Source organism: Magnolia sinica, chromosome 2 (assembly GCF_029962835.1).
Source record: "Magnolia sinica isolate HGM2019 chromosome 2, MsV1, whole genome shotgun sequence".
Lineage (NCBI taxonomy): Eukaryota > Viridiplantae > Streptophyta > Magnoliopsida > Magnoliales > Magnoliaceae > Magnolia > Magnolia sinica.
The window spans coordinates 8,810,440-8,838,370 of NC_080574.1; the positions used below are offsets into that span (position 1 = coordinate 8,810,440).

The 27,931-nt window shown below is 42.7% G+C and overlaps 1 protein-coding gene across 3 annotated transcripts; it reads left to right on the plus strand.

Annotated features, from left to right (window-relative positions):
- Window positions 1–16,654: 16,654 nt before the first annotated feature.
- LOC131233938 (uncharacterized) lies at window positions 16,655–27,875 on the plus strand. 3 transcript variants are annotated; one of them, XR_009165426.1, is made up of 7 exons: window positions 16,655–17,126; window positions 17,220–17,343; window positions 17,758–17,866; window positions 21,140–21,176; window positions 22,038–22,305; window positions 25,892–25,992; window positions 27,375–27,875. XR_009165426.1 is itself a non-coding variant. In XM_058230825.1 (7 exons), exons 1-6 carry the CDS (start codon window positions 16,944–16,946, stop codon window positions 27,485–27,487), a joined length of 834 nt encoding a protein of 277 aa, XP_058086808.1. In that variant the 5' UTR covers window positions 16,657–16,943; the 3' UTR covers window positions 27,488–27,511; window positions 27,588–27,875. The 3 variants fall into 3 exon arrangements, 2 of the variants coding, with proteins under 2 accessions (XP_058086808.1, XP_058086802.1); XM_058230825.1 differs by lacking the exon at window positions 25,892–25,992 and having other exon boundaries at window positions 16,657–17,126; window positions 27,375–27,511; window positions 27,588–27,875; XM_058230819.1 differs by lacking the exon at window positions 25,892–25,992 and having other exon boundaries at window positions 16,658–17,126.
- The last annotated feature ends 56 nt before the right edge of the window (window positions 27,876–27,931 follow it).

The window sequence follows — 27,931 nt, forward strand, 5'->3', positions numbered from 1 at the left end:
TGACCCTTTCTTCACTGCTATAGCATAGCATCTCCGAGCTTCGCGCTGATCGCCTCGGAGATATCCTGTTCTGCCCTCAATGGGAAACTTCATCATCAGATGATAAGTGGAAACGAGTGCTCTCATTACATTGAGGGAAGGCCTACCTAGAATGACGTTGTGCACTAATGACACATTGACAACAAGGAAGTCCACTATGAGAGTAACTTAATGTTGTCCTTCTCCCGCAGTCATGAGGAGGGAGATTACCCTTTCTCCGGTAAAGCCGTGTAAGGGGGTTTTCATAGGTCTGAGATGTGACCTTGGAATCCCCATTCTTTCAAAGGCCTTAGAGTAGATTACGTCGGCCGAGCTTTCGAGGTCGACCAAGATGCGATACACTTTATGGTTTGCTATGGTCATATTAATCACCAGGGCATTATCGTGCGGGTGTTGGATTCTGCGTGCATCGTCTTCTGTGAAGGTCGGACTGCATGGCTGACTCGGAGTTCCTTGCTAGGCCGCTCGATCAAGTGGATGTAATGTTCCAGATTGGACTTTCGTGAGTGGGCTTTTCGAGCCCGGTTCGAGTCTCCTCCACTAGACGAGCCACCGAAGATGATGAGGATTTCGGCTGGCTCCGCGGGGGGTTGTTTGGCTATTCTCGCTCTCACTCATCTTTCTAAACAGTTCTTTCTTCATTGGCGTATCGGCGTAGATGTCCCTTACGAATCAGGGTCTCGATCTCATCCTTGAGATCCACGCAATCAAATGTGTTATGGCCGTGATCCTAATGGAAACGACAGTACTTGCGCTTGTCTCGAGATCGAGGTTGGCCTTCATACAAACTGGCCTATTTAGAAGCTTGTGTCCTTTAATGTTTAGCAAAATCTGCTCGTTAGATGTGTGAGGGGAGTATAGGAATGGAATTTTTCCTCTGGTTTTCTGCTTGGGCGACGATCGCGAGGGGCGCGGTCATCTGGTCCCTTACTGAGCGGATGGGATTCTTCATTCCTTGACCTCTTCCCTTACTAGTCGGCTTTGTCACTTGGACATTCTTGCGGGCATTGGAGAATTCTTTGGTGTTAGTATACTTCTTAGCTCTAGCAATGAGGTCAGCTAACGTCTTTAGCGGATTCTTCGCAATAGAGAAGGTGAACCTTCCTTCTTTCAAACCACCAAACACGGTGGAGAGTCCCATCTTGTCATCGTAATCCTCCACTTGTAATGCTTCCTCCTTGAAGTGAACGATGTAGTCCTTCAATGACTCCTTGGGCACTTATTTGATGATGAACAGGTTAGTATTCGGCTTCCGACTCTTCTTACTACTTATGAACTGGGTAAAGAATGATTGGCTAAGTTCTGCGAAGGAGCCGATGGAATTGGGTTTGAGTTGACGATACCAACTCCCAGCGGATCCTGTCAGTGTGATCGAGAACCCCCTGCACATCTTCATGTCCATTGCTGTCTGGATTTGCATCCATGAACGATAAGCTTCCACATGCTCGGATGGGTCACCGGACCCAGAGTATTGGATAACGAGAGGTATCCAAAACCTCTACGGCATCACTTCGTTCATAATTGTCGAGGTGAAGGGAGGCTCGGTCTCTTCTATCATCACTTGAATGGCGGCGGGAACTGACGACGGCTGTTGCTTCTTTTCTAGTATCAGAATTTTGTTGTTGAGCTCCGCGAACCGTGTTTCCCAAGGATCTTTGTTCTCAGCCACTATCTCCTAAGTGTTTTCTATTTCGGGAGTCCTCTTTCCCCTCCTTCATTCTAGCTCGTGGTGAAGATCTGTAGGCGTCAGGACCGATGTGACCGAGGCATTTGTCAAAGCTCGAGTGGCTGTGTTCCGAGCCAAAACTCGAATTTGGGTTGGGGGAGGATTCTGCACTGAAACTGGCACCCGAGGGCGCTGAGGCCCATCGGGCCTCATACTCCTCGGCATAGAGTGAGCTTCCATGACCGGACCAATCAGCTCGGGAATAGAGTTTTCCTAAGCATGATGTGGTTGCGGCTCTTGTCGCTGCTTCATCTGATTAACCTCGTCGCGCAGGGCAAGTATCTCGCTTTGCATAGCTCGATACTTACTTACCTGATTGCGAGAACGCTGAGAAGGCCCTGGGGCTGATTCAACGTGAAGTAGCGAAGAGGAATGGGTCTGCTCATTTTGCTCTAGTTCCACATCTACTACTTTCTTTTTTCCTCTTGCCATTATGCTTAAGAATAGGAACCTGACCTTTCGTATCAGATTCTCACAGATGGCGCCAAAAATGTTGATGACTACATCTGGAAGACTCTCCACTCTGACTCACGAACTCCGAGCCGCTTCGACGTCTCAAACCTGCACACTTGGAATAAGCAAAAGAGACCTTGGCTAAGCCAGGGGACCCTCTGATGCCTAAGTCAGGCCAAGAGAATCTGGGTCTAAGTTGAGGAGCAGAGGGAGAGTGCAAGCTGTTGCGTACCTATAGCAATGGGTTCTTCATTGTGTTTATACTTGACCATCGGACGGACTGGGTCCACTAATATAGGCACGATTCGCTCAATCAGTAGGATTTTTAGATCGTGGAGATATTGTCCGCAATCCAGGGATCGTGTGGCGTATCGTGTATATCTGTGGGCGAGGTAATCGATCATGTCTGCTTAAGGTAGTTTCTTATTTTAGCGCATGAAGCGTCCACATTCTGCCTTTTCTCCCCCGGCCTCGGCTCAGGACTTCTGGCTACAGAGGCCCTGACTTGCATGCGCACGGGCCTTCACTGTTGATTTGTTAGACGCGTATTGTGTCACGAGTCAGAGCTGAGCTTCGGTCCAGACAGAATGTGACTTGGCTTTATTTATCTGTTGAGCATTCTGGAGGTCTTCCCTCCGACCTCCGAAGCGGGCGATGGACCTGTCCTGTCGAGTAGAGTTTTTCCACAACTGATGCAAGTGGTTATGTTATTCGTATCTGGTCGGATAGTAGAGGAATGGTCTGGAGTATTCGGTCTGAGCGCTACACCGCCTGTTCTAGTCTTAGATCAATCTGAGCCGATTACTAGCCTCAGAGTGGGAGTGCCACCATGAATCTTCCTTCTCTTTAGTAGCATTTGTTATTTTAGATAGACTCTTATGTGTTCGACTGGATTAAAAAGATGTTGGTCCTCGGGATTGTAAGGGGGCTCGGATCTTCCCATAACACCTATTATTAATAACTTTCCAATTTATCCATGTTTAGTTGTACTTTATGTATAAGTTGGATGAGAAATAAACATAAGTGGCTGGCCTAAGAAGGTTTTAGTTTTCAACAATTAAGGTCCATTGGAATCAAAGCTCAAGTGAATCATACAATAGTAAACAATGAGAATTGAACAACTACTATTAATAACTTCTTGGGTGCATGAAACTTTTGGATCAAGTTGATTTTTATATTTTCCATTTATCCATGTCTAGTCATACTTTATGAAAAGTTAGATGACAAATAAACATAGCTGTAAACCCTAAAAAGGTTTTAATTTTCAACAGTAAAAGTCATTTAGAACCACTATTTCATGTGTAGTTTACTTAAGCTTTTTATTTGCTTCATTTTCCAACGAGTGCTCTAAAATGACATCATAGAATGGATAGACGACATGGATATGACATATTCATTGTTATGAGGAAAAATGGGCTAGCCTCAGAAGAGGAAAAATGGGCTAGCCTCGGAAGAGACGGACTTGGCTCGGCCAACCAAGTGAAATCACCATAGTAGGTCGACCAACCGAGGTCGACAAGCGAAGACCCAGTTCAGCAGAATAGCTCGTCTAGTCATGGCTCAGCAATAACCAAGGCTTGGCTTCTAAGTTCTTTTGTAGGGCTTTCACATCAGCTTAGAACCCAGAAGAACCCATCACACGTCCGACCTGACCACATTTGACCCGACTCTTCTTACCAAGCGCATCAGGGGATCAGCTCACTCGTGGGCTCGGACTGCTTAATGAGACCTGGATTCCGAGATCAGCTTGGATGTGAGCTTGGTCAGCAATCGCATTAAGGAGTCAACTCCAGTACATTACCGGCTGCGTATATCCCGCTTAATGACTGGGATCGTGCCAAGAATGACGGGCATGGTTATCCCCATCAACAGGTATAAATAAGAGCCGAGTCCATTTCAACAGGTACGCAAAATCTCTCACCCAAAACCTACTTACACTGCATAGACCCAGATTCCTAGCCTGACTTTGGCATCAGAGGGTCCCCTGCTCTAGTCAGGGTCTCCTTTTGTCACACCCCAAACTCAAAAACCGGGCTCACAAAATTTTCGATCGTCTAATCCGCTGCCGACAGCCTCCGGAGTATCCCATTCTCGGCTCCCAGCGCATATATGCCAGATTCAGATCCTGGGATCCTGCAAGGAAGATTTTTCAACGTACATTTATCTCGTAAAAAGCATAACAACAAGTTTACCCAAATCACAAAGGCATCATCATCATCACATATCCACTAATATAAATATTTGAGTACAGTGCTGAAAGGGAAATACATATATCAAAAATCAAGCTCCAGAAGTCTGCTGCATGCTCCAAGCTCAATGCTGCTGTAACCTAACATCACCTACACGCATCTATCATGCATAAGCTTATAGAAAGCTTAAAGGGTGGTGTACGTGTGTGTACAAGAGCCAAGTATTCAATACAGTGCCATAATCATATAATATCAGCAATACTAGCAAGATCATGAATCATATGATATCAGAGTAAGCAAAAATAATGACAAATCCATAAGTCATATAATTTCAGAGTTCGCAATACAGATCAACTATACAAACAAGGAGCCGTAAAGAGCCAACTATCAGATACCGAGGATGCAATGCAATATATAATTTCTGATGAGTTCACAAATACCATCAGCTGTATCTAGACCATATAAATGCAAAAACACAGTAACCCAAAATGTCATATGTCGCAGATGCAATACAATATACTGTGCGAATGGGATGACCATGCTGGAGTGTGAAATCGGGATGATAGTACGTAGTATTACAGGCTACGGGGTCCACCAGAAGGGACTTCTATCCAAACCACTCCCATACCTAATTTGGATAGTCAGACTCAATATGGTAAACTCCTGATCTTAGGTTAGTCGCGTGTCCCAACCGAAATCGTGGCCATTGAGAAGGCACACATAACAAATAGTTGCGCACCACCAGCCCGAGTGGATATTGAATGAATGAATGAATGAGTATGCAACGCCTGCTCCACAAATCCGTACTGTACATCTCTGAGATCATCACCGGGGTCTAATACACTCTACATGCAAATCGCCGTCCACTGACGCGCGACCATGCAAGTGGAAGAGACCTCACTATCTGCCTGACCAATAGTCACCTATATCTACCCGGCATGTCGATAGCGGACTCAATCACGAGCTGGTCAAACTCAGCCTAGTTATGTCCCTAACTCTCGGGCGGGTAAGGCCATACTCCCTCCCAACCAACCACGACACAGTGGGAGACACGGCCTCCTGGTATTCGGCACTCGGGCACTCATGTATTCATTCGGTCTCAACCCTAGGGTGTCTCCTGGCCACGGAGGTTTAGAAACTTTCACCCACGGACATCTAAAATGCCCAAATGCTCGAACCAAATATTTTTGGTGCCCTATTTAGCTATCCACGATATGCCGGTGAAGGCTACGACCCTGATGTCGCTAAGGCATACAGTAATCACAACACACAATACAAGATGCATGAGTCATACAATCCTGTCATACATCAATCCTGCGCATACCATGCGCTCATGTGAGACAATCTCCGCCTATCAGGGAGTCTCAAAACAACCTGTCTAAGGACATTCGTAACGGTCAACTACATCTCATAATAAACATGCAGATGATGCGTATGGGCATCTACATGATGCTATACTGTCACATACTCATAATCGGTATCGACAATCGAAATCGGCATTGATGAGAATGGGCCTAACAAGGCCTAAGAGAAGGTCACAATGTGGACGTTCAACCATTATTACCCATTAATGTGGACATTTAACCAACATTACTCCCAAGGAGTGACCCACATCGAGCCAAACATAAAGTAGGCCCATGGCCTCATACAAGGGCCTAATATACATCGTAATGGACCTCATACAAGGGCTACACACACAACAGGTGGGCCCTGCACATGCATGGGCCTCAAATATATTGCACGAGCCACAACCTATGGGCCTCAAATACAACAAGTGGGCCCTACACATGGGTCTTGTAAGCATCAAATGGGCCACATATCTGGGTCTCGAATACATCAAATGGGTTACGTGTCATGGGCCTAATACACGTCACAATGGCCGCACGATAAGGGCCTAATACACATCATAAGGGGCCTCATGTACTTCAAGTTAGGCCTCATCATATGGGCCTCATATACGCCAAGTGGGTCGCATCAACGAGCTGCACCAATGGGCCTCATACATCACATCCCTCACTACTTGGGCCTAATATACACCACATATGGGCCTCACATATGGGCCTCAAATATACATTAAGTGGGCTGCATCAATGGGCCATAAATACATCACATGGGCCTGATTCAAAGGCTATAAATACATCAAGATGGGCCTTACATAAGGGCCTTATCATATTGGGGTGGGCCCTGCACATTCTAAATGGGCTCCATACACATCATCTGGGCCTCATGTGGCAGCCAAAATGGATGGACGGCGTGGCTGTGAAGTACCTCAAAGTGGGTCCCACCGTCAAATGGGTGGTGAGAATATTGCACATACATCATGGTGGGCCACACCTATCCAGTAAATGGAATAGATAGTGTGGTTGAAAATACATAACGTCAAGGTGTGCTCCACGGCAGACGGACAATGTGGAACATATTACATAATCAAGGTGGGTCCCACCTGCCCACACGTGTCACACGTGTGGGGTGGGCCCACTGTATCAAACAGATGGATGGTATGAATAGAATGCATACGTCAGGTGGAGTCCCACCGACCTTTGCTGATGGACGGTGTGGACATAAAACAGGTGGATGACGTGGAATATAATACATACATCAAAGGTGGGGTCCACGTACACATGGACCACCAACACATACATTAAGGTGGCCCCACATTAATCAGGACCCACCGTCCCATACACATGGATGATGAGAATATACAACACATCAAGGTGGGTTTTAACAACGGGCCTTGTACACATCAAGGTGGGCCTCAACAATGGGCCTCATATATCCCAACGGGCCTTATCAAATGGGCCACAAGTACATCACATCGGGCCTTACAAAATGGGCCGAATCAATGGGCCAATTCAAATGGGCTAAACACAATTCATCTATTTTTAGAGATCAATATAGGGTACTATAAAAAAATGAATCATATCAAAAGATCAACTGGACCATACCATATCTAACAGTGAAGATAGTGATTTCCATGGTTAAATTCCAATGGGCCCCACCATAGGGTTTATCTCCCATCCAGCCTATTAATAAGGTCACAAAGACTTAGATTTAGAGGAAAAACAAATATCCTATTGGTCCAAACCCTGTAGCCCAAGGGTTTAATGGTGGACGTTCAATCCCACTGTTTTTTATAATGTGGTCCACCTGGTCCTAGGTCTGTCTCATTTTTATTCCATCACAAGCCTTAAAATTATCTTTCAAAATGGTTGGACAGTTTGGATGCAACACATGCATCATAGTGGGTCCCATAGGGATGGGCGGCATAGATAAAGTACATACCTCATGATAAAGTACATACCTCATGATGGGGTCCACACTGATGGAAGGTGTGAATTACAATACATACTTTAGTGGGTCCCACGTAGGGCCCACCATAACGTTTATTTTCCACCCAATCTATTGGTGAGGCCACACGGACCTGGCTAAAGAGGAAAATAAATTTCATAATGATCCAAAACTTCTCTGACCCAAGAAGGGTTTCAATGGCAGACGTTCAATCCTCCACTGTTTCCCTATAACATGGGCCACCTGAGTCCCACATATGGCTGATTATTGAGGTGGCCCACTGCTAGAAGAGGGGCCCATCAATGTACGATGTTGATGTTCCAAACACATCACAGTGGGGCCCACGGCTAGAACCCATGGTCCCTGGCCACCATCGACAGTGCAGAGGATGCTGCTGTGCCGTCCTCTGGATGGCAACAGCAGCGTCTGCTGCTTGGTTTTTTAAAAAAAAAATCATGTTTTTCTGCAGTTTTCCCTAGGTGGGACCCGCATCAGGTGGATCCACTCCACTCATTAGATTCTACGGCTCATGATCGACCAAATGAGCCTAATATGCGATGTGTTTTGGTGTGAAGAAGCATCAAGGTGAATTTTAACAGTAACACCACTATTTCCTATGGTATGGCCCATCCGACAATCGGATTGGCCTCATTTTTCGACTTAACGCCTAAAATGAGATAGGAAACATGATGGACGGCGTGGATCAAAGCCATACATCAAGGTAGGGCCTACATGAACAGACCTCTCCAAAGCTTTTTGAATCAAGCTAATATTTTTGTTTCCAATTCACGTCCAGCGTCCCTGGACGCTGGATGGTTTGGGGCACAACACATATATAAGGTGGGCCTTGCTCAGGTCTGCCACCAACTGCACGGATGGTGTGGGTAAGATATACATCAAGTGGGATACATCTAGGTGGGTCACACGGTCACATCATCACATAAGAAAAATGAAAAAGAGAGGGGGAGAGAGAGAGAGAGAGAGGCAAGCATGTGATGGAGGGACCCTGCCACTATGGGCCCCCTCCCTTCCATACATCACAATATAAATCAAGTGGATCCCATTACATGTAGGCTCACCGATCAAAGATCAATGGTAGAGATTACCTCTCCACCAAAATGAAAGGTCTAGATGACCTCTTTAAATCTAGAAAGTAAACATCATGATGAGGTTCATGGAGATTGGCTCCATCATGGAATGATCATGAGAATCATAGTGGGCCGTCGGCCACATCTAGGGTCCAAAGTGAGATCCATACCATCAATCAGTAGGCCCCACTTGGCCCATCATCAAAAGAATGAAATTTAAGCCTATAGAAGCATCCCACCGATATTCTTCTTAGACTTCTTCTCTTCTTCTTGGACTTCTTCTCCCACCGATGCATCCTAGAGCTCCATGGAATGCGTTTCAAAGGCCGAGATGAAGCTTGGATGGTGGAGATGGAGGTGGGAAGGTGGGCCACACTAGCTCTCCTCTCTCTCATGAAAATGTTGGACGTTGGAGTTGCTTGGGGAGAATGGGAGAGATGAGAGAGATAAGAGAGATGAGAGAGAGTTTGATGTAAGAGAAGTAATGGGTGAGTGATGGGGAGTGATGGGTGGAGAGAGAGAGAATTGACTTTGGGGATGGGTAGTTGTACCTAGGGATGGGTGTGAGTGATGGTAGTGATGTGTACTTGATTGAATGATTAATGGGATTAATGTGATGGATTCTTTCGGGATTACAATACTCGACGTTTTCCTCAAACTGAACACGGGCCCACATCTCCTGGCCTGGGTATCGCCTCAGCACGCGAGATGCGGTATCAAAACCGCAGCGACAGCGCGGTCGCAGGGATACAAGTCTTGGGTCGAGTCGACTCTAATATACAGGACATGACTCAGGATCGCGCCCTAATGCCAATAACAGATCGCGGGTCACCGAAATTCGACCGGGAGGACCATGAAAACATACGGAACGGTACGGGGTAGGATACAGATCTCACAACTCTCCTCTCCTAATAAAAATTTCATCCTCAAATTTTACAGTACAGATAAGAGAAGAGGAAACATCATATATAAGTCAAGGTATAATCAGTTTACATAAGGATGAGGATAGTGCTCCCTAATCTCAACCTTGCGCTCGCAAGATGCCTCACCAACACTGTGGTGACCCCTACAAAACCTCAGATCATGGATCAGAGACGATCAAAACTAAGATACCTTGTAACCTCACCATCTCACTAATGACTAATCTAACAGATGGTCCTAATGCCTGGTTATGCGAATCCTCGGCGACTCCTGATGACTGAGGGTCCTACAGAGCTGCATAAAACCTATCCTATGTTTACTGGGGAAATGTATGTTCCTCCCAAAGAGGTCGTTACTGCTGAAAATGGGGGCACTCATGCTTACGACGCTCCGTCTCAACATATCTAAAGTAAATGCCCGTAAATGGTCTTTTTGGTGGTGCTGAAGGTGCTGCTAGCGCTCGAAAGGATGGACGGTTCCTATATTTCTGCGGCCGTCGACGTTGCTGCTGCTAGAAAATATCAGAGGGGCTCTTCTTCTTCCGGTCTCCTCTGTGGTCACGAACCCTCTATGAATTGTTCCATTCTTCCTCGTAAATCTGTGCCCTCTGAACTACCTACTCAAAGGTCTGGAGCATGTGTCCGACAACACGGCTCCTAAGGCTAAAACGTAAGCCGTTCTCAAAACGGTGGGCCTTTCGTTCCTCATCGTCAACCAAATACAGCACGAACCTTGATAGTGCCACGAAACGAGCCGCATACTGCGCCACAGATATGTCCCCCTACACTAGAGTCTCAAACTCTAACGCTCTCTGACGACGAATGTGGTTGGGAAAATACTGCTGCTCGAATTGATCAATAAAATCCTCCCATATCAAGATAAAATCAGGCCCTACAACACGAGTAACGGAAGTCCACTAGTGCTCGACCTCACCCTGGAGAAGAAATACTGCCAACCAGACTCGATACTGGGTCGTACATGCCATTATGTTAAAAATCTTCTCCACATCGGAGCGTCATCTCTCGGCTGCTGTCGAATCTGGCTCGCCCTGAAAACGTGAAAGATCGAGCTATCTGAACTCTCGAAGAAGGGCGCTCGCGCGCTCCTGCTCTGCCTGGGTTGGCGAAATAATAGGGTGCCTGCCCTATCCCTGAAGCGCAGCCGGCACAACGTACAACATCTGTTGTAACTGGGAGGCACTCACAGATACGGTCGGATCCACACCGGTCTCAGGTGGAGGAACAACATCCTAAGGCTGGGGAACAGGGATCTCTGGGAGTGGAGCAAGAGTCGCTCGGGTCGCTCTCCTAGGTAGCATGTCCTATAGGAAAGGATAAGGACGCCAATCAACCTTAAGAATCTCTCGAATACACGCACGTTAAGAGTCTATAACAGAAGATCTCTAAATTATTCGAACTCGAGATCTAACCATTTTAAGTTCTCGACAATCGTAGAGTGTATGGTAGTTATTAGCAGATATATGATGTTATCCTCAGGTATTCCCAAGTTATGCTCTGATACAAACTTTTGTCACGCCCTAAACTCGAAAACCGGGCTCACAAAATTTTTGATCTTCAAATCCGGTGCCGACAACCTCCGTAGTACCCTATTCTCGGCTCCCAGTGCATATACGCCAGATTTCGATCCTGGGATCCTGCAAGGAGGATTTTTCAATGTACACTTATCTCGTAAGAAGTACAACCACAAGTTTACCCAAATCACAAAGGCAACACCATCATCACATATCCACTAATATAAATATTTGAGTACAGTGGCGAAAGGAAAATATATATATATATATATATATAATCAAGCTCTAGAAGTCTGTTGTATGCTCCAAGCTCAATGCTGCTGCAACCTAACATCACCTGCACGCATTTATCGTGCATAAGCTTATAGAAAGCTTAGAGGGTGGTGTACGTGCATGTACAAGTGTCAAGTATTCAATACAGTGCCATAATCATATAATATCAGCAATACTGGCAAGATCATGAATCATACGATATCAGAGTAAGCGAAAATAATGACAAATCCATAAATCATACAATTTTAGAGTATGCAATACAGATCAACTATATAAACAAGGATAAAGAGCCAACTATCAGATGTCGAGGATGCAATGCAATATATAATTCTTGATGAGTTCATGAATACCGTCAGCCGTATCTGGACCATATAAATGCAAAAACACAGTAACCCAAAATGTCATATGCCGCTGATGTAATGCAATATGTGGTGCGAATGGGATGACCAGGCTGGAGTGTGAAGTCAGGATGATAGTACGTAGTATCGCAGGCTATGGGGTCCACCAAAAGGGACTTCTATCCAAACTAGTCTTATACCTAATTTGGATAATCAGACTTAATATGGTAAACTCCTTATCTCAGGTTAGTCGCGTGCTCCAACCGAAATTCTAGCCATTGTGAAGGCACACGTAACAAATAGTTACACACCACCAGCCCAGGTGGATAGTGAATGAATGAATGAGTATGCAACGCCTGCTCCACAAATCTGTACTGCACATCTCTGAGATCATCACCGGAGTCTAGTACACTCTACATGCAAATCGCCGTCCACTAACAAGCGACCATGCAAGTGGAAGAGACTTCACTATCCGTCTGACCAGTAGTCAACCAATATCTATCTGGCACGTCGATAGCGGACCCATTCACGAGCTGGTTAAACTTAGCCTAGCTATGCTCCCTATTCTTGGGCGGGTAAGACCACACCCCCTCCCAACCGACCATGACACAGTCGGAGACGCGGCCTCCTGGTATTCGGCACTCGGGCGCTCATATATCTCCTAGCCACGGAGGTTTATAGACTTTCACCCACGGACATCCAAAGTGCCCATATGCTCTAACCAAATATTTTCGGTGCCACATCTAAATATCCACGACATGCCGATGGAGGCTACGACCCTGATGTCGCTAGTGCATATAGTAATCACAACACACAATGCAAGATGCATGAGTCATACAACCATGTCATGCATCAATCCTGCGCATACCGTGTGCTTATATGAGACAATCTTCGCCTATCAGGGAGTCTCATAAAAATCTGTCCAATGACATATGCAATGGTCAACCACATCTCATAATAAACATGCAGATGATGCGTATGGGCATATACATGATGTTATGCTGTCACAAACTCATAATCGGTATCGACAATCGAAATCGACTTTGATGAGAATGGGCTTAACAAGGCCTAAGGGAAGGTCACAATGTGGACATTCAACCATCATTACCCATCAATGTGGATATTTAACCAACATTACTCCCAAGGAGTGGCCCATATCGAGCCAAACATAAAGTGGGCCCATGGCCTCATACATGGGCCTAATATACATCGCAATAGGCCTCATACAAGGGCTATATACACAACAGGTGAGCCCTGACATGGGCCTCAAATACATTGCATGAGCCACAACCCATGGGCCTCAAATACAAGAAGTGGGCCCTACACATGCGTCTTATATGCATTAAATGGGCCACGTATCTGGGTCTCAAATACATCAAATGGGTCACGTGTCATGGGCCTAATACACGTCACAATGACCACACGATAAGGGCCTAATACACATCATAAGGGGCCTCGTGTACTTTAAGTTGGGCCTCATCATATGAGCCTCATATACGCCAAGTGGGCCACATCAACGGGCTACACCAATGGGACTCATACATCACATCAAGCCTCACCACTTGGGCCTGATCTACACCACATATGGGCCTCAAATATACATTAAGTGGGCCGCATCAATGGGCCATAAATACATCACATGGGTGTACACTAGACGCTGGACGATTTGGGGCACAACACATATATAAGGTGGGCCTTGCTCAAGTGGGCCACCAAATGCACAGATGGTGTGGGTAAGACATACATCAAGTGGGGTACATCCAGGTGGGCCACACAGCCACATCATCACATAAGAAAAATGAAAAAGAGAGGGGGAGAGAGAGAGAGAGAGAGAGAGAGAGAGAGAGAGAGAGAGAGAGAGGCAAGCGTGTGATGGAGGGACCCCGCTACTATGGGCCCCCTCTCGTCCATATATCACAATATAAATCAAGTGGATCCCATTACATGTGGGCCTACCGATCAAAGATCAACGGTGGAGATTACCTCTCCACCAAAATGAAAGGTCTAGATGACCTCTTTAAATCTAGAAAGTAAACATCATGATGGGGTCCATGGAGATTGGCCCCATCATGGAGTGATCATGAGAATTATAGTGGGTCATCGGCCACATCTAGAGTCTAAAGTGAGATCCATACCATCAATCAGTAGGCACCACTTGGCCCATCATCAAAAGAATGAAATATAAGCCAATAGAAGCACCCACCGATCGTCTTCTTTGACTTCTTCTCCCACCGATGCATCTTAGAGCTCCATGGAATACATTTCAATGGCCGAGATGAAGCTTGGATGGTGGAGATGGGAGGTGGGAAGGTGGGCCACACTAGCTCTCCTCTCTCTCATGGAAATGTTAGACGTTGGAGTTGCTTGGGGAGAATGGGAGAGATGAGAGAGAGTGTGATGTAAGAGAAGTGATGGGTGAGTGATGGGGAGTGATGGGGAGTGATGGGTGGAGAGAGAGAGAGAGAGAGAGAGAGAGAGTTGACTTTGGGGATGGGTAGTTGTACTTAGGGATGGGCGTGAGTGATGTGTACTCAATTGAATGATTGATGAGATTGATGTGATGGATTCTCTCGGGATTTACAACGTGCAGCGTTTTCCTTGAACTGAATGCGGGCCCACATCTCCTGGCCCTGGTATCGCCTCAGCGCGCGAGACGCGGCATCAGAACCGCGGTGACAGCACAGTCGCAGGGATACAAGTTTAAGGTTGAGCCGACTCTGATATATGGGACACAACTCAGGATCGTGTGCAAACGCGGATAACAGATTGTGGGTCGTCGGAATTCGACCGGGAAGACCGTGGAAGCATATGGAACAGTACGGGATAGGATACGGGTCTCACACCTTTTGTCCTCGTCTTGTGCAGGCTTACAGGGCTTGGCGCGAGTGCTTGGAGCTCGGTAAGGGTGAACAAGATTTTTACATCAACATTCATCAGTGTGTGCTCCACAATTATTGTCCATGCATAAACAAATAAAATTCACATAGGATTTAGGTTGTCTTGGAGACAACAATCCCTCCTTCAACCAAACAAGGGTAAGAAGTAATTATACCCCATGTGCAATGAGGAATTATCTCATGGGCGGTCACATATTTGCACAGTATGGGATGGTTCTATGATAGGTGGAGGTCATGTTTTGGTAAAATATTCCATTCGCTTGAAGTGTCTCACATGGGATGTACTAAAGCATGGAATCTTCTCAATAAGAAAATTTCAAACCTTTTAATATGTGGCCTATTCTAACATTGGGCTGACTTTCAAGCAGAAGACTTTGTACTGAGCAAACCAACAATGCTATTATGCTATGGATGCCTAAAAAACTCTTAAAATGGAATATTCAACCATTGGTTTGTACCAAAGTTAAAGTGACCATTCATGTTCAAATCAAGATAGATAAGTTGTTGATGAATTAATCCAATCAGAGTTTTAATTTATTATCTTTCCATCATGTAAAGTGGGATTTGTCGTATAACCAGTTTAAATAATTTTATCATAATGCAATGTGGAGGAATATTTTTGAGTAAACCTTATCTAATACAAAGTGATAAGAGTTATTTAACACATTGGTGGAGTCTGATGGCCAAGTAGCATCCACTCATAACTTCTGCATGTAGTGCACACTGAAGGCTTATTTATTTTACTAATTAAAAGGAAATGCGTCATTTTTATGATTTTACCATTATCAAATCAAATACAAGAATTATTGGTTAAATGCACATGAATTTATTTTTTCTTAATATTATTATAGAAATCTTAAATCTAAATGATAATATAAATATAATTTGGAGATAATTTGATTTTACAGTAATGAAAAAATGCCATTATTAAAGTTTAATTCCAATAAATTAAATATTAAAATATTGCTATAGATCATTAATTTCTAATTACAACACATTTCGTTTACATTACTTATATCATAGTAATTAAATTGTCCAAAGGAGCCACTGTAGGTAGTTCACTGAATGGGCCTAATATTGTTCATAGCAACCGTGCGTTGAATGTTAATCAATTGGCTATATAGTATATTAACATTGATATATGATCAACTTAAATTTGGGCTCTGGGGCCCACAAGTTAGGACGGTTTAGCTAGAGTTTCTTAATGCCACGTGTACAATTTTTTGACTGGATGCTGCGTTGTTTCGTCTCAGTTTCTATGTGTCACGTGTTATCTTTTTTTTAATTGTCTGATACAACCATCAAACTCTCCTTAAATGCCACTCAACGTTTGACACGTATAACAGTAAAAAAATTTTTTACCGATTACAAGGACAATGAGGTCATTAATTCAAAAGTTAGTGATGTAATGGTCATAAAAATCGACCCCATGAGAGGAAGAAAGGCACGATAATTACGAACAAACGAGGGGATGACTAACGAATGGAGGAATAGTGGCAGAGTATATTAATGCGAAGCCAGGGAGGAAGGATTGAGTAGGGAGTGTCAAGAAAAAGGCATCGATACTCCTGCAGACTATGAAGTGCCATATGCGTGCGCAAGTAAAGTTACACTAACTAGCATATGCCCACACCAATCCAAGCCGTTCAAATTATGAGATCAAAGTAGATGAATATAATATTAAAAAATATAAATATATGATGAACGTTAAAATTCAGAAAAGAAAAAATACATATACAAAAATGCTCTTGATCAGTTGTTAGAACTTTCTAACATGTCTGATGTTTAGTACGAAAGTCACGAATTGGAAAGTTGGAATTGATATGAGCACGCGTGTGTAGGGATGGAAATAGTGAAGAAGCGTACGGAAAATAAACCTCGAGTGCCAATGCGCCGTGCAGCTGTCATTCGATATCCAAAACACCTTTCAGACAGCAAATAAGCGTTTGCAGCTGTCGGGGCTCTCCCAATTCTACAAACGCCCTTTTTCACCGTCTTTCTCTCTTATAAGGAAGGCGGTCAAACAGTCTTCCCTCTGATTGAAGACCCTGACCTCTTCAACCCTCCCTCTGTCTTTCTATCTGGTATGGAGGGAGAGGACGAGGAAAAAGAGAAGGAAGGGCCAAAAGAGTAGTTTGGGAAAAAAAAGGAAAAAGGAAATCGGAATTTGATGTTTGGATGAAGTGAAGGGAGAGAGGAAATGGCAAGCCAGCACTATAGATCGCAATTTGGGGACACGACGTTTACCAAGGTGTTTGTAGGAGGGCTGGCATGGGAAACGCCAACAGAGGAAATGAGGAGATATTTCGAGCAGTTTGGAGAGATACTCGAGGCGGTTATTATCACCGATAAGAACACCGGTCGATCGAAGGGCTATGGATTCGTTAGTCTCTCTCTCTCTCTCTCTCTCTCTCTCTCTCTCTCTCCTTCTTTTTTTTTTTTTCGTGAATTGGGTGTTGGGTTTTGATCTGAGCAGGTGACTTATCGGGATCCGGAATCTGCAAGGAGGGCTTGCATCGATCCGAATCCTGTGATCGACGGTAGAAGAGCGAATTGCAACATTGCTTCTTTGGGGCGGCCTCGCCCTTCCCCACCAAGAGGTTGACGCGCTTTTCTTTTTTTATTTTTCAATAACACGAGTATATGAACAGCACACGCGGGTTTTCAGTTGGTGCAAGTGGAGTCCGTATTTAAGTGATCCAGACCGTTGATCTTTTTGTCCCCACCGTGGATGATCCATGCACTGAAAATCTACCTGATCAGAACAAGCTAACCTAAAATTCGTTGCCCTTTCTCAGTTGAATGTAGACTAGAGTTGAATTGTAAGGATCACCCAATTGCAAAACTGTGGGGCACCAATAGACGAACAGTTCGGATCAGTGAACCATGGACCCCACTTGTACGAACTGACAACCCGAGTATAATGTCCATATCCTCGGGTACAGCACCCACTTTCTTTTTTTTTTTCTTTTTTTTCCAAAGTCCTTTTGTGTAATTTAAATACCTCTTTCCAGGTCGAAACCAAGGTGGAATTTCGTACCATGGAGGTGCACCAGCAACTTCATATGGTCGGGTTGTAGCACCTCCCCCACCACCTCCTCCTCTTCTTTATCCACCTTACGGGTAAGTTCCACTTTCCTTACTTGGGTCTTTTTTCTTTTTTCAATACATGAAATTCCTATAATTAGGAATAATTCACATCCCCACAAGTGTGCAATGTGCAAGGTTCGTGCAGGGCACGTGCCTAAACATTTTGTAGGCCATGCAAGCATTGCCAACCTGTATCCACCTGGCTTTTTCTTTGCAATTTGCAAAACCAGTTTGGCTTGCCTAAAATGGCCGACGTGCGTGTCTTGATCTCTTGTCAGCATTTGAGGGGGCCAGCCAAGATTCAATGAGAATGCCGCTTTGAAATAAAAGAAGCTTGCTAGCCCAATATATGCACCGTTTCCATACACATCTCTATGCGCGGCAACAAATGCCAAGTTGGCAACAATGTAGGGAATTTGAGCCTGTGTATCCGTTTGGGCTCATTCATGGATGGACTGGCTCAAAAATGGGCCAGTCGATTCGTCAGGTGGGTGTCGTTAACGGACTTGGAAAATCAAGGGACATTTTTCATGCGTATGTTGCCTACCTGATAAGTTAAGCTTGATTATGGCCAGATCATATAATACATTGTTCTGGTGTCTACACGTGTCAGCTTTTCAAGTGCTGTCGTGCAGGTGTGTCTGGTAAAATGCAAGTCCTACACGCACCTCTCTCCACACGCAAGTTTACATGCAGTATACCACCCAACCTGGCAAACGCGTTGAACATTTCAATGGTCCATATGACGACCTGGTAAAATCCGGTCCATCTCATCAAGTGGAATGCAAGTACAACGTAGATGGTCAGTCAGTCTTTTATAAGAGTGGCCCACCATATGAGCTGGCCAGCCTGGCTTTGCGTACCATCATCTTTACATTAGGGGACATCTTGTGTTGCATGGATGTCCTACACACACTTGCCAAGCTGGCCCATGTGTAGAGTTGTGGAGAGGAGGTTCACCCTTTAAAAACCATGTGACAAGCCCAAGAGAGATAGATAAATCATATTAATTGAATTTCACTGTAAAGGAGAAGACTCTGGTGTGCGTTTTGCACACCATAATAACAGGAACAAATGCTAAACATTTTCATTTGGATGATGCTTACATGGAGTGGAAGACATTATCAAAAGCATTGTGGTAAGCGCTTGAACCCATAAAATGGTATAAAAGGCCCTCCAATGAATTAAACTTTGTAGAATCTTTCCAATTTTTTTATGGCAAAATACGCGGAGTGGTTTTGACACAAATTTTATAAATGTCAATGTACTCATGTTACGTTGTTATTATTTTAGCCTTATTCCAGCTATGTTGTATCGGCTCCGCGATCTGCTTTGAAAACTATTCCTATCTAGCCTTATGCTTTGGTGATTAAAGAAGCCTTCATGTCACTTCTAGCCACCTCAATCTAATTCCTATTTTGTTACTATTCTCCTTTTTTGCCTTAGCCCTAGTAGAAGTTACCATTGAAGTGAAAGACTCAACCTTCATTGCACATAATCATATTATCTCAGCATGTCTCCATCAATTTATCTTATTCCTTCTTCTTAGCCTTTACATTCATCTGGATATTCTCATATTCACAACACTTATCCTTTGCTCATCTTTGCAACACTAATGCCTTTTTTTTTGGGTGTTGCCTCCTAGTTACCTAATACTCTTGCCCTACATAATATGGATGGTTTTCCTACAAATTTATTTACTTAAATTTCATCAGCATACATCAATCCAGCAGATATTTGTCTTACAAATTTATTTCCTTAAATTTCATTAGATGCATCAAGCACAAATCACAGGGTTCTCCTAAGCATATTCTACTTCATCCACCTAGCTCAAATTCTATTGCAAACTCATTAGGGCTTGTTTGGAACATGAGATTATATGGTATAGAATTACATTTGGTCCAATGTAAATTCCATCTTACATTTGAAATTGATGGAAATGTTTGAATTGATCCAAATATCATATCATCTAGTCCTAGTGGGAGATCCAACGAAGTTTATGGTAGAATCCGAAATTCACTACATTTGTGCACTCCACGTTGTTGCATGTGTTTTATCCACACCATCCATCCATATGTACCCTTTACACATGATACTCAAGGTTTTATTATTATTATTTTATTTTTAATTTTTATTTTTAAATTTACATAGTCACACCCACACACACACCACAATGGGTACTTGAACCCATGATCTTTGTGTTGAAACTCAGTAAGTCTACTATTGAATTGCATACACATGTAGTTGACCAACATTAGTTGTGAAATCTTATTTGTTGATTACAATTACATTGTCCACCAAACTCTAGTTTCATTTCATACTGTGTTTTTCTCCAAATGAAGAATTTGATAACAAATTTGGGAATAGACTATCAAAATTCCATGATCTTTCCAAACATATAATTGTGTAATAATGGTGTTCATTCCACCTATAATTCCTAACCCTGCGCTCCAAACAAACAGACCTAGTGTTTCACCATGGTTGTCCACCTTGTCTGTAAACAACCCAACTCAAGTTGTATTGGGAACTCCTTAATTTGAACATCCTAATCGATATTTTTTGTAAACCTAGGGAATCGATTTCTCCATTCACCTCTAATTTGGTTTGTCTAAAGTGATTATCCATTTTTGGAATCCAAATAGTACACTAATGTACTATTTCCATTTGATATGTGCGAATATGATGATGCAAATTTCAAGTCTATCATGCTAAGTGTAAATAGTTGTTCCCCAAGTTCAATTATGTTTTCGTGTTATTTTTTCTCTCTCCCAAATGAGATGATGAAGATGTATAATTCAAGTGAGAATTTTATCCTAAAATGCGAAACAGGCATGCACATAGTCATAACCCAAAATCCACACCAATTAAATGGCTCTTTGTCGAACTTTTCATAGGTGGTACTTTGCAACTTCTACTTAACAGTGAGAGCAAGTTATAAATGGACCAATTATTAAACTTTGTCCTCTTGAAGGGGTGGCTTTTCCACTGGAAAGAATGGCCCTACTTATCAGTGGGGTGATCAAGTTATTTATCAACTGGCTATTAAACTTTGTCCTGTGGAAGGGGTGCCCCATCCAATCTGCAGTCTGGACGGACGGACAGAGATGGCTGATCACACTCAGAACAGTTCATAATTGTCAACCTCCAATCAAGTTATGTAGGGGATAGTTGTTGGACATGGCAGAACTCTTTAATGTAATCTGCCTCTTCCACCCCATTTATGGCCATCACTATAGGGAATGAGTGCCTTAAAATTTTCATCCGAAAATGGGGAAATTCTCATCCATTTCGTATATGTCTGTGCAGGTATGCAACGTACACACCCGAATACGGATATCCCCAAGTTAGTGCCTTTTAAACTCTGTATAACTCCATTAATTTAATTTAATTTTTTAAGGAAGTGAGGACATATCATCTTCTATGATGGTCATGGGGTTATATCATACCCATGTACTCTCCCAATGCATATACCTCACTTGGTACTAGGCAAATCATGATCCTATCCCACTTATCATATGATTAGGAATGTCCACTCGATGTGATGGTTCCTTATTTGAGTGGTTTGGATTGAGGATAGATGCATGGACGGTAGACAACAGGGGTGTGGATGCATATGATACTGCATGGTCTGGTGGAGTAGGGTACAGTTTCCTCCTGAGAATGGATGTTTACACCCACCTTCATTGTTGGTAAATGCCCCTTTCTTTTCTATTTTGGTTATTCGATACTACAAGTGGGTGAAATTTATAAGGAAAAGGGAGGTGCATCAATCATTTAGGGAAGTGTAAACAGTGACCATCGTGCAGTTTTGTCCCTCTAGGAGCTGTTTGGGATGTGTTGCAAGCTCACCCAGGACAAAGATATCAATGTCATCGAGACGATTACAACAGCAATTTAAGTTTGGTGCCTCACCCAATAGGTGTGGCTACATGTCCAACTATCTGGACAGTTCAATCAGTGTTTCCCTTTGTGGATGGAGCATCCAACATCAACAAATCCTACATCTCCTAAGCCTGACAATGTAATTTTAACCATTCAACCAATGGAATGGTCAGGATCATCGTGATCTTCAGAATACACTCCACTTACAAGTGGCCCTATAACATGGACGGTCTGGATTAAGTATGATGATCCCTCGTATAGAGTACGATGACATGCTTTTTTTTAATTAATTAATTATTCTTTCTTTTTGAAAATTGGACAGGCTGTCTATAACCCTCAGATTCCACCGCAGTATTACCAACAAATGTACGGAACGTCATCGTCGGCCGGTGGTCCCTATCATTACGCCGCTCACGGAGGATACTCTTTCCATGCAGCCGGGGCGAGTTTTTCAGCCCCTCAAGGGCATCGTATTCAACCCCCTCCTTTCCTACACTATCCTGCGCAGGGGGAGGGCTCTGTCACCCCTCCACAACACCCGTACCCCTTTCCACCACCAGCTCCACTGCGGCAACAGCTTCCCGTGCACGGTAACTTTTCAAATCCTTGTTGAGAATCGATACATGGGATGGATTCAGTCACTGCCGTCCGTTTGGTGGGGCACTTTGTGGATGGCCTATCTTATAATAAGTACACTGACACAGTGATCTGTGCCGTCCGATCTGCGTACTTCAGATGATGGTAGGACAATAGAAAAGGATCAAGTGTACTCGTGAGGAAGGAATTCTCTTGTTAATTGGACGGCTAGGATCGTTCGCTTGGCTGTTCTTTCTTCATTTTTGTGTTGTGAGCCATTCACGGTGGTCTCACAAGATGGACGGCTCATCAAACTATGGCGATATGTAAGAATGCGAGCCCCACTGGCACCCACTTATGATAGGACCAGCCTCATTTATGAGTCCCGTACAAGATGGGGCCCACCTGATGAACAACCTGATCTTGCACATGTGCCGCATGGGTTATGTCTAGGGTTCTAGTACCACTCGTGCGGATAGCCTTTTCATTTTTATGCCCATCCCCCCTATTGAAAGAACCCGTGTGACCCGTCAACACCGCACATTGGCCCGTCTGATCTTTAATACGTTTCTGTCAGGAGTGGGGAAAGCGGCAGGACGCCAATAAGATGTGGGGCCCACCAGTGCACAAGGCGGTCCCACGAGGTGGCAGAGAAAGGAGCTTAAGATCCACACCCGCTCCACCCACGGTTATTGACGGCTGCTGCTGCAGCTCAATGGAGTAGCTGACCGTTCTACTGCTCCATCTCACCCTCCATTCAATTCAATTGGGTTTTTGGGTCGCTTGAATTGGATGAGAGTAGACTTGTCTTATGCATGGCCGGCCTGGCATTGACTCGTTCACCACACCTCTCTTGAAAATGAGAGAGAGAACCCCGTCTCAAATACACCTTCTATGTAATGTAAATTGAATCATATATAACACACTTTTATAAGCCCCACTTGATACCCACTTCCTTGATCCCAATCTAGCAAATCATCTAGGGCCTGTTTGGCCGGGCGGATTAAGAGGGATTAGGAGGGATGGGATGGTAAAATCCCCGGATATGCCAAACGAGCCAAACAGACCCGATAAACTTGTCCCGGTATATAGCAAACTCATGGATCTTAACCAATCCACTGACATCACCATCATTACCTTAAAATTGATCCCATCCTTCCGAATCCCGTTCAATCGTGCCTATGGCGTGTTTGGTTGAACGGATTGGAAGGGATTGGAAGGTAAAATCTTGGTATATGCCGGGCGTGCCAAACAGACTCGGTGAACTTGTCCCAAGATGTAGCAATCCCATGGATCTTAAACCAATCCACTGACACCACCATCATTACCTTATAATCCATCCCAACCCGCCTAATCCCATTGATCAGTCAATGCCATGCATGGCCATTAGTTATACTATTCTTATATTTGGGTAATTCATGTTATCGTCTAATGTGCAATTAATTAAGCATATGTAATACATAACGTTACAAGCTTATTACTTTATTAGATATTTTACAATGGATTGTGAGCAATATCTTGAATAATCTAATCCATTGAGACTACCGATGTAGGGTCAAAACAGTCATCACCACATTATCAAAGTGGGATCAAGCATGTTCACATATATTAGCACTCACACCAACATAAATCTTGATAGCACAGGCGCGTGGTATAAAAATCTCATGCCAAGTAGGGCATCGCATGTAGACTTTCAAGTAGTTCTATCATCTCTACCAAGAGATGTATTATGCCTCAATAAAAGCCAACATGTATGTTCATTTATCTTATACATGCACAACAAAATTAATTAATGAATAAGAATCATCACACCATGAAACCCAAACAGTTAACTACACTTTAATAATCTGGAATGTGCACACAACTGTAGTGTCTGTGATACTCCCATTGATCATGAGATTTTACCAAAGACAATGCATTTATCTTTAGAAGTCCACAAACACCTGACAATTTTAAATAATCTCCTATTACAACAAGGAACCTTATGCTTATGCTCTTTATATAAATCTTTATCGTTATCAAGAGATACATTATACCTCAATGCCCAACACCCGACTTCGTGGTAGGTATTAATTTCTATTTTCAATGGATGAAGTCGTAAACACCTATATTGCACTCTTTTGTGCAATGCCTTTCATGCCACGAAAATATGACCAGAAGTGGACTTTATTTTAATGAGGCATTAAGCGTAATCTAAAATTTATATCAAATTCAATTTCAACTAGCTGGTGTGACTGAATAAGAGCATAATAATGTATGACCTTCTTTCGTTGATCCACACTTGGATTCACCATATCTCAAAAGCATTCTTATTGTAGGGTCTTTGTTAGGTTAAGTGCATGCCTATCCTTTCATAGTACTAGAAACTTATTCCCACTGTTCCTTCATTAAGGGCAAATCTAACCTTTTGAGTATAACAAGGTTATAGTTTGGTTCTTAGGGAAGTTTCAATATTGTGTTTATCATAGTTCTCTAGGATTTGATGGATGTCTCATGTTATTTATTTAAGCTTTTATATAGATATCTCTCTCTTTTTTTAATTGTCATCACGGGTATAATCATCCTAAAAAGTCATGCCACTCTTTTATGCGGATTGTAACTATTTGCGCATCACCTTTTGAGGAGCTAAATCTTTAGTAACATTTTCTTTGCTTTTATTCTCGTATGCTATTAATATTGCCATAATTTATATTCACATTCTCATTATTTTATTGGAGCATCGGAGTTTGATCTGACATTTGAATTTAAAATCAGACTATCCATTTTTTTATTATTTTTTTTAAAGTTAACATAATACAAGACATGAAAGGTTTTAATGAGATTTAAATGTAAACTAATTCATATATTTAAAAGAAAAAGTTAAAATTTCCAGTCGCAATTCTTCAATTTATTGCCATCCCCTATGATAACATAGTACTCCCCACTCCCTGCCTCCTTAAATTACTTTGCTTGAAATTTTAGAATATAATTATTGGCCTACAATTGATCCACAATAAACAATATTGCCATCCCTATGATAATGTAGCACTCCGTATCATTGCGTCCTTGCCTTCTTAGATGCCTTTGCAGTAGAATGTAAGTGTTGGCCTTGAATTAATCCACATCAAACACTAATGTAAATCAATTAAACTTTAGTATCTGTCATATAAGATATTTTACTTTTATTTATTTGCTTTTTAAGCCATGCTTTGTAACTATAGTGATGCTTCTTTATGTGACCCTTCTTGTGGCAGAAGTGGCAATGTTGTTCATTCTGAAATTTATCCTTTCATTCTGATTCATCATCTGCTACCTTTTACTTATTTTTATCCCAGAGCCCCTCCTTTTTTTAGTTATTCCCTTGAGAGGAGTACGCAATATAAGTACCTGAAGGTCACTCTCGTTTAAATATTTCTCTCTCTTGCTCACAGGGTCCACTTTTTATTTTGTATGTTGTAATTGGCATTGAATGTACTGAAGCTGTGTGAAAGAGAAAGAAGCACGTAATAGACTACTAGGTTGTCTAGTATATTTAATTAAAGTGCCCTTAGTTTAGAGCCGTAATCAACCATCTATATTTATAACGTGCTTCCTTATATTTTCATTGTCGTTGTATTTCAGGGTCCTGAGTTCTCCAAGGATTATTACGGTCTTTACCTTATCGAATTTGGTGAATCTTTTATCAGTTTTGGCCAGAAAGTTCTTTGCATTCTCTTTATCGGGTATACCCCATGAAAAGCCTTTGAAATTGCATATTTAATCATTTTTAAACTTAACCAAATACCAAGTTATCTCAGTGTCAAACTTGAATTAGAAGGTTTAAGAGGTTGGTCCTCTCTTAAGATCAAGTTTAAATTCATACACTCAAGGGTGATTCCTATAGCCTCTTTTCATTATTATAAGTTAAAAGAGTAATGGAGAAAATGTTGTTCAGTTGGGAGGTAACAGATCTTATATTTATAATTGTGTCAGGAAGGTGCAAAAGCTCACATTTATAAAAGAAATCACATCGTGGTTTAAGCACGAATTAAGAAATACTTTGTTATGCTAAACTTTTATCTAATCAATGGGGCAGCCAATTGGATCATCCAGGATGACAGATCTAAATATCAATTCTAGTGTGAAACTCAATGCATCATTGACCCATTCATTTGGGCCAAGATCACAACACACGAGTGGTTCTCACAACATGAGGCTGATTGAATACCAAATAAACAAACATGAACGATCCAACTCCTTTGTGAACATTATCCATCCCGCCCTATTTGACTCCCACCAGATGACGAACTTCTTTGGGTCGAACTATATCTATTTTTAGACAAACATAACCTTACCAATCCGTAATGCACAACATGCATATCATGCCCTTTGAACATCGGAACTAATGTGCATTATCGGTCACTGCCACTTCAGTGGAACATGCAACTAAATCTACCTACTAATATCTAGAAACGGCTGCCAGTCCAATGCTCTTAATGGATATTCCCAATGTCTATGGACAAAGAGACGGATAATCAGATCAACAACGTCACAGTCATTTAACTGTCTAACTACATTGGGCCATGGACCTTTAACATCTAGATGGACATGGCTCTCATAAACGTGTCTAGGATTAATAATTAGGCCTAAGTAACCTATACCGTGAATTAATCCATGCTTCAGACCTTGATTACTGTGCAAATAATGATCTAATTTTCATTTCGCTTTTTGCGCCCAAGCTTAAAGATAGTGATACTGTAATGCGCATAAGCCTATTTTAAGTGTATTTTCTTTTGTTTTTACCTCTTTCATATATCTCTTTTCTTTCGTGTGATGGTCTCTGCATTACTCTTTCTTAATTCGGAAGGATGATTGGATACAGAACTCTTTATAATTTGCCGAAACTTTCAAAATCATTCCATCCTGTGGTCATGCTGATGGCCTACCATCTAACGACTAATCTAGTGTGTGGCCCACCACTTGCTACGACCAGATCCATACTAGGTGCCCCTCAACAGCTATTTTATATGTTCCACGCCACAATTCTACGTGGGTGTTGCACATGAACAATTCCTCATTAATTTATATGTTATTAACGTTCAACCTGGTATTGTGCTTCCCACAGACTTGCAGACTCATCAACAACCCTCAACAACAACAACAACTACTACTACTACCACAACAGCAACAGCAGCTACTTCTGGGAATTCAGATACTTTTGAAAGAGGTGCATCGTAACTATCGGTTGCGATGCTTTGCTTGGTAATGGTCCATTTGTATAATCAAAACAAGCACACATTCATCTACAACATTATATTTTCTTCTTTTCTTATTTTAGTCCAGTGTAGGAAAAGCTGCAGATCAAGAAGGTGAGTATTGCTGTGAGAGCTTAATCCACACAAGATCTGTGGCAACTAGACATGGACATTAATCAACCCCTAAACTGTTCTTTTGTTTTTTTATTTTTTTAAGGGGGCTTCTTTTTTATTTATTTTTTTGTTATTTGTTTTTTTATTCTTGAGACTACCAACCCTGAAAATGTTCCATAAATGTATGCATAAAGAAGAGGGATTTGTAGTCCACATTAAGGAATTCCAATAATTTCCACTGTCTTGGATACTTTGGATTTGTTGAATGTGGATCGAACATTTTAATATGGCATAATCAATCGACTTAACATAA

What these genes read in the sequence shown, in the direction of transcription:
- LOC131233938 (XM_058230825.1), top strand. Translation starts at nt 16,944, where the DNA reads ATGGCAAGCCAGCACTATAGATCGCAATTTGGGGACACGACGTTTACC. An exon ending in TCGCCCTTCCCCACCAAGAG is followed by an intron (nt 17,344 to 17,757) that starts GTTGACGCGCTT and finishes ACCTCTTTCCAG; the next exon opens with GTCGAAACCAAGGTGGAATT. An exon ending in GCAACAGCTTCCCGTGCACG is followed by an intron (nt 22,306 to 27,374) that starts GTAACTTTTCAA and finishes TGCTTCCCACAG; the next exon opens with ACTTGCAGACTCATCAACAA.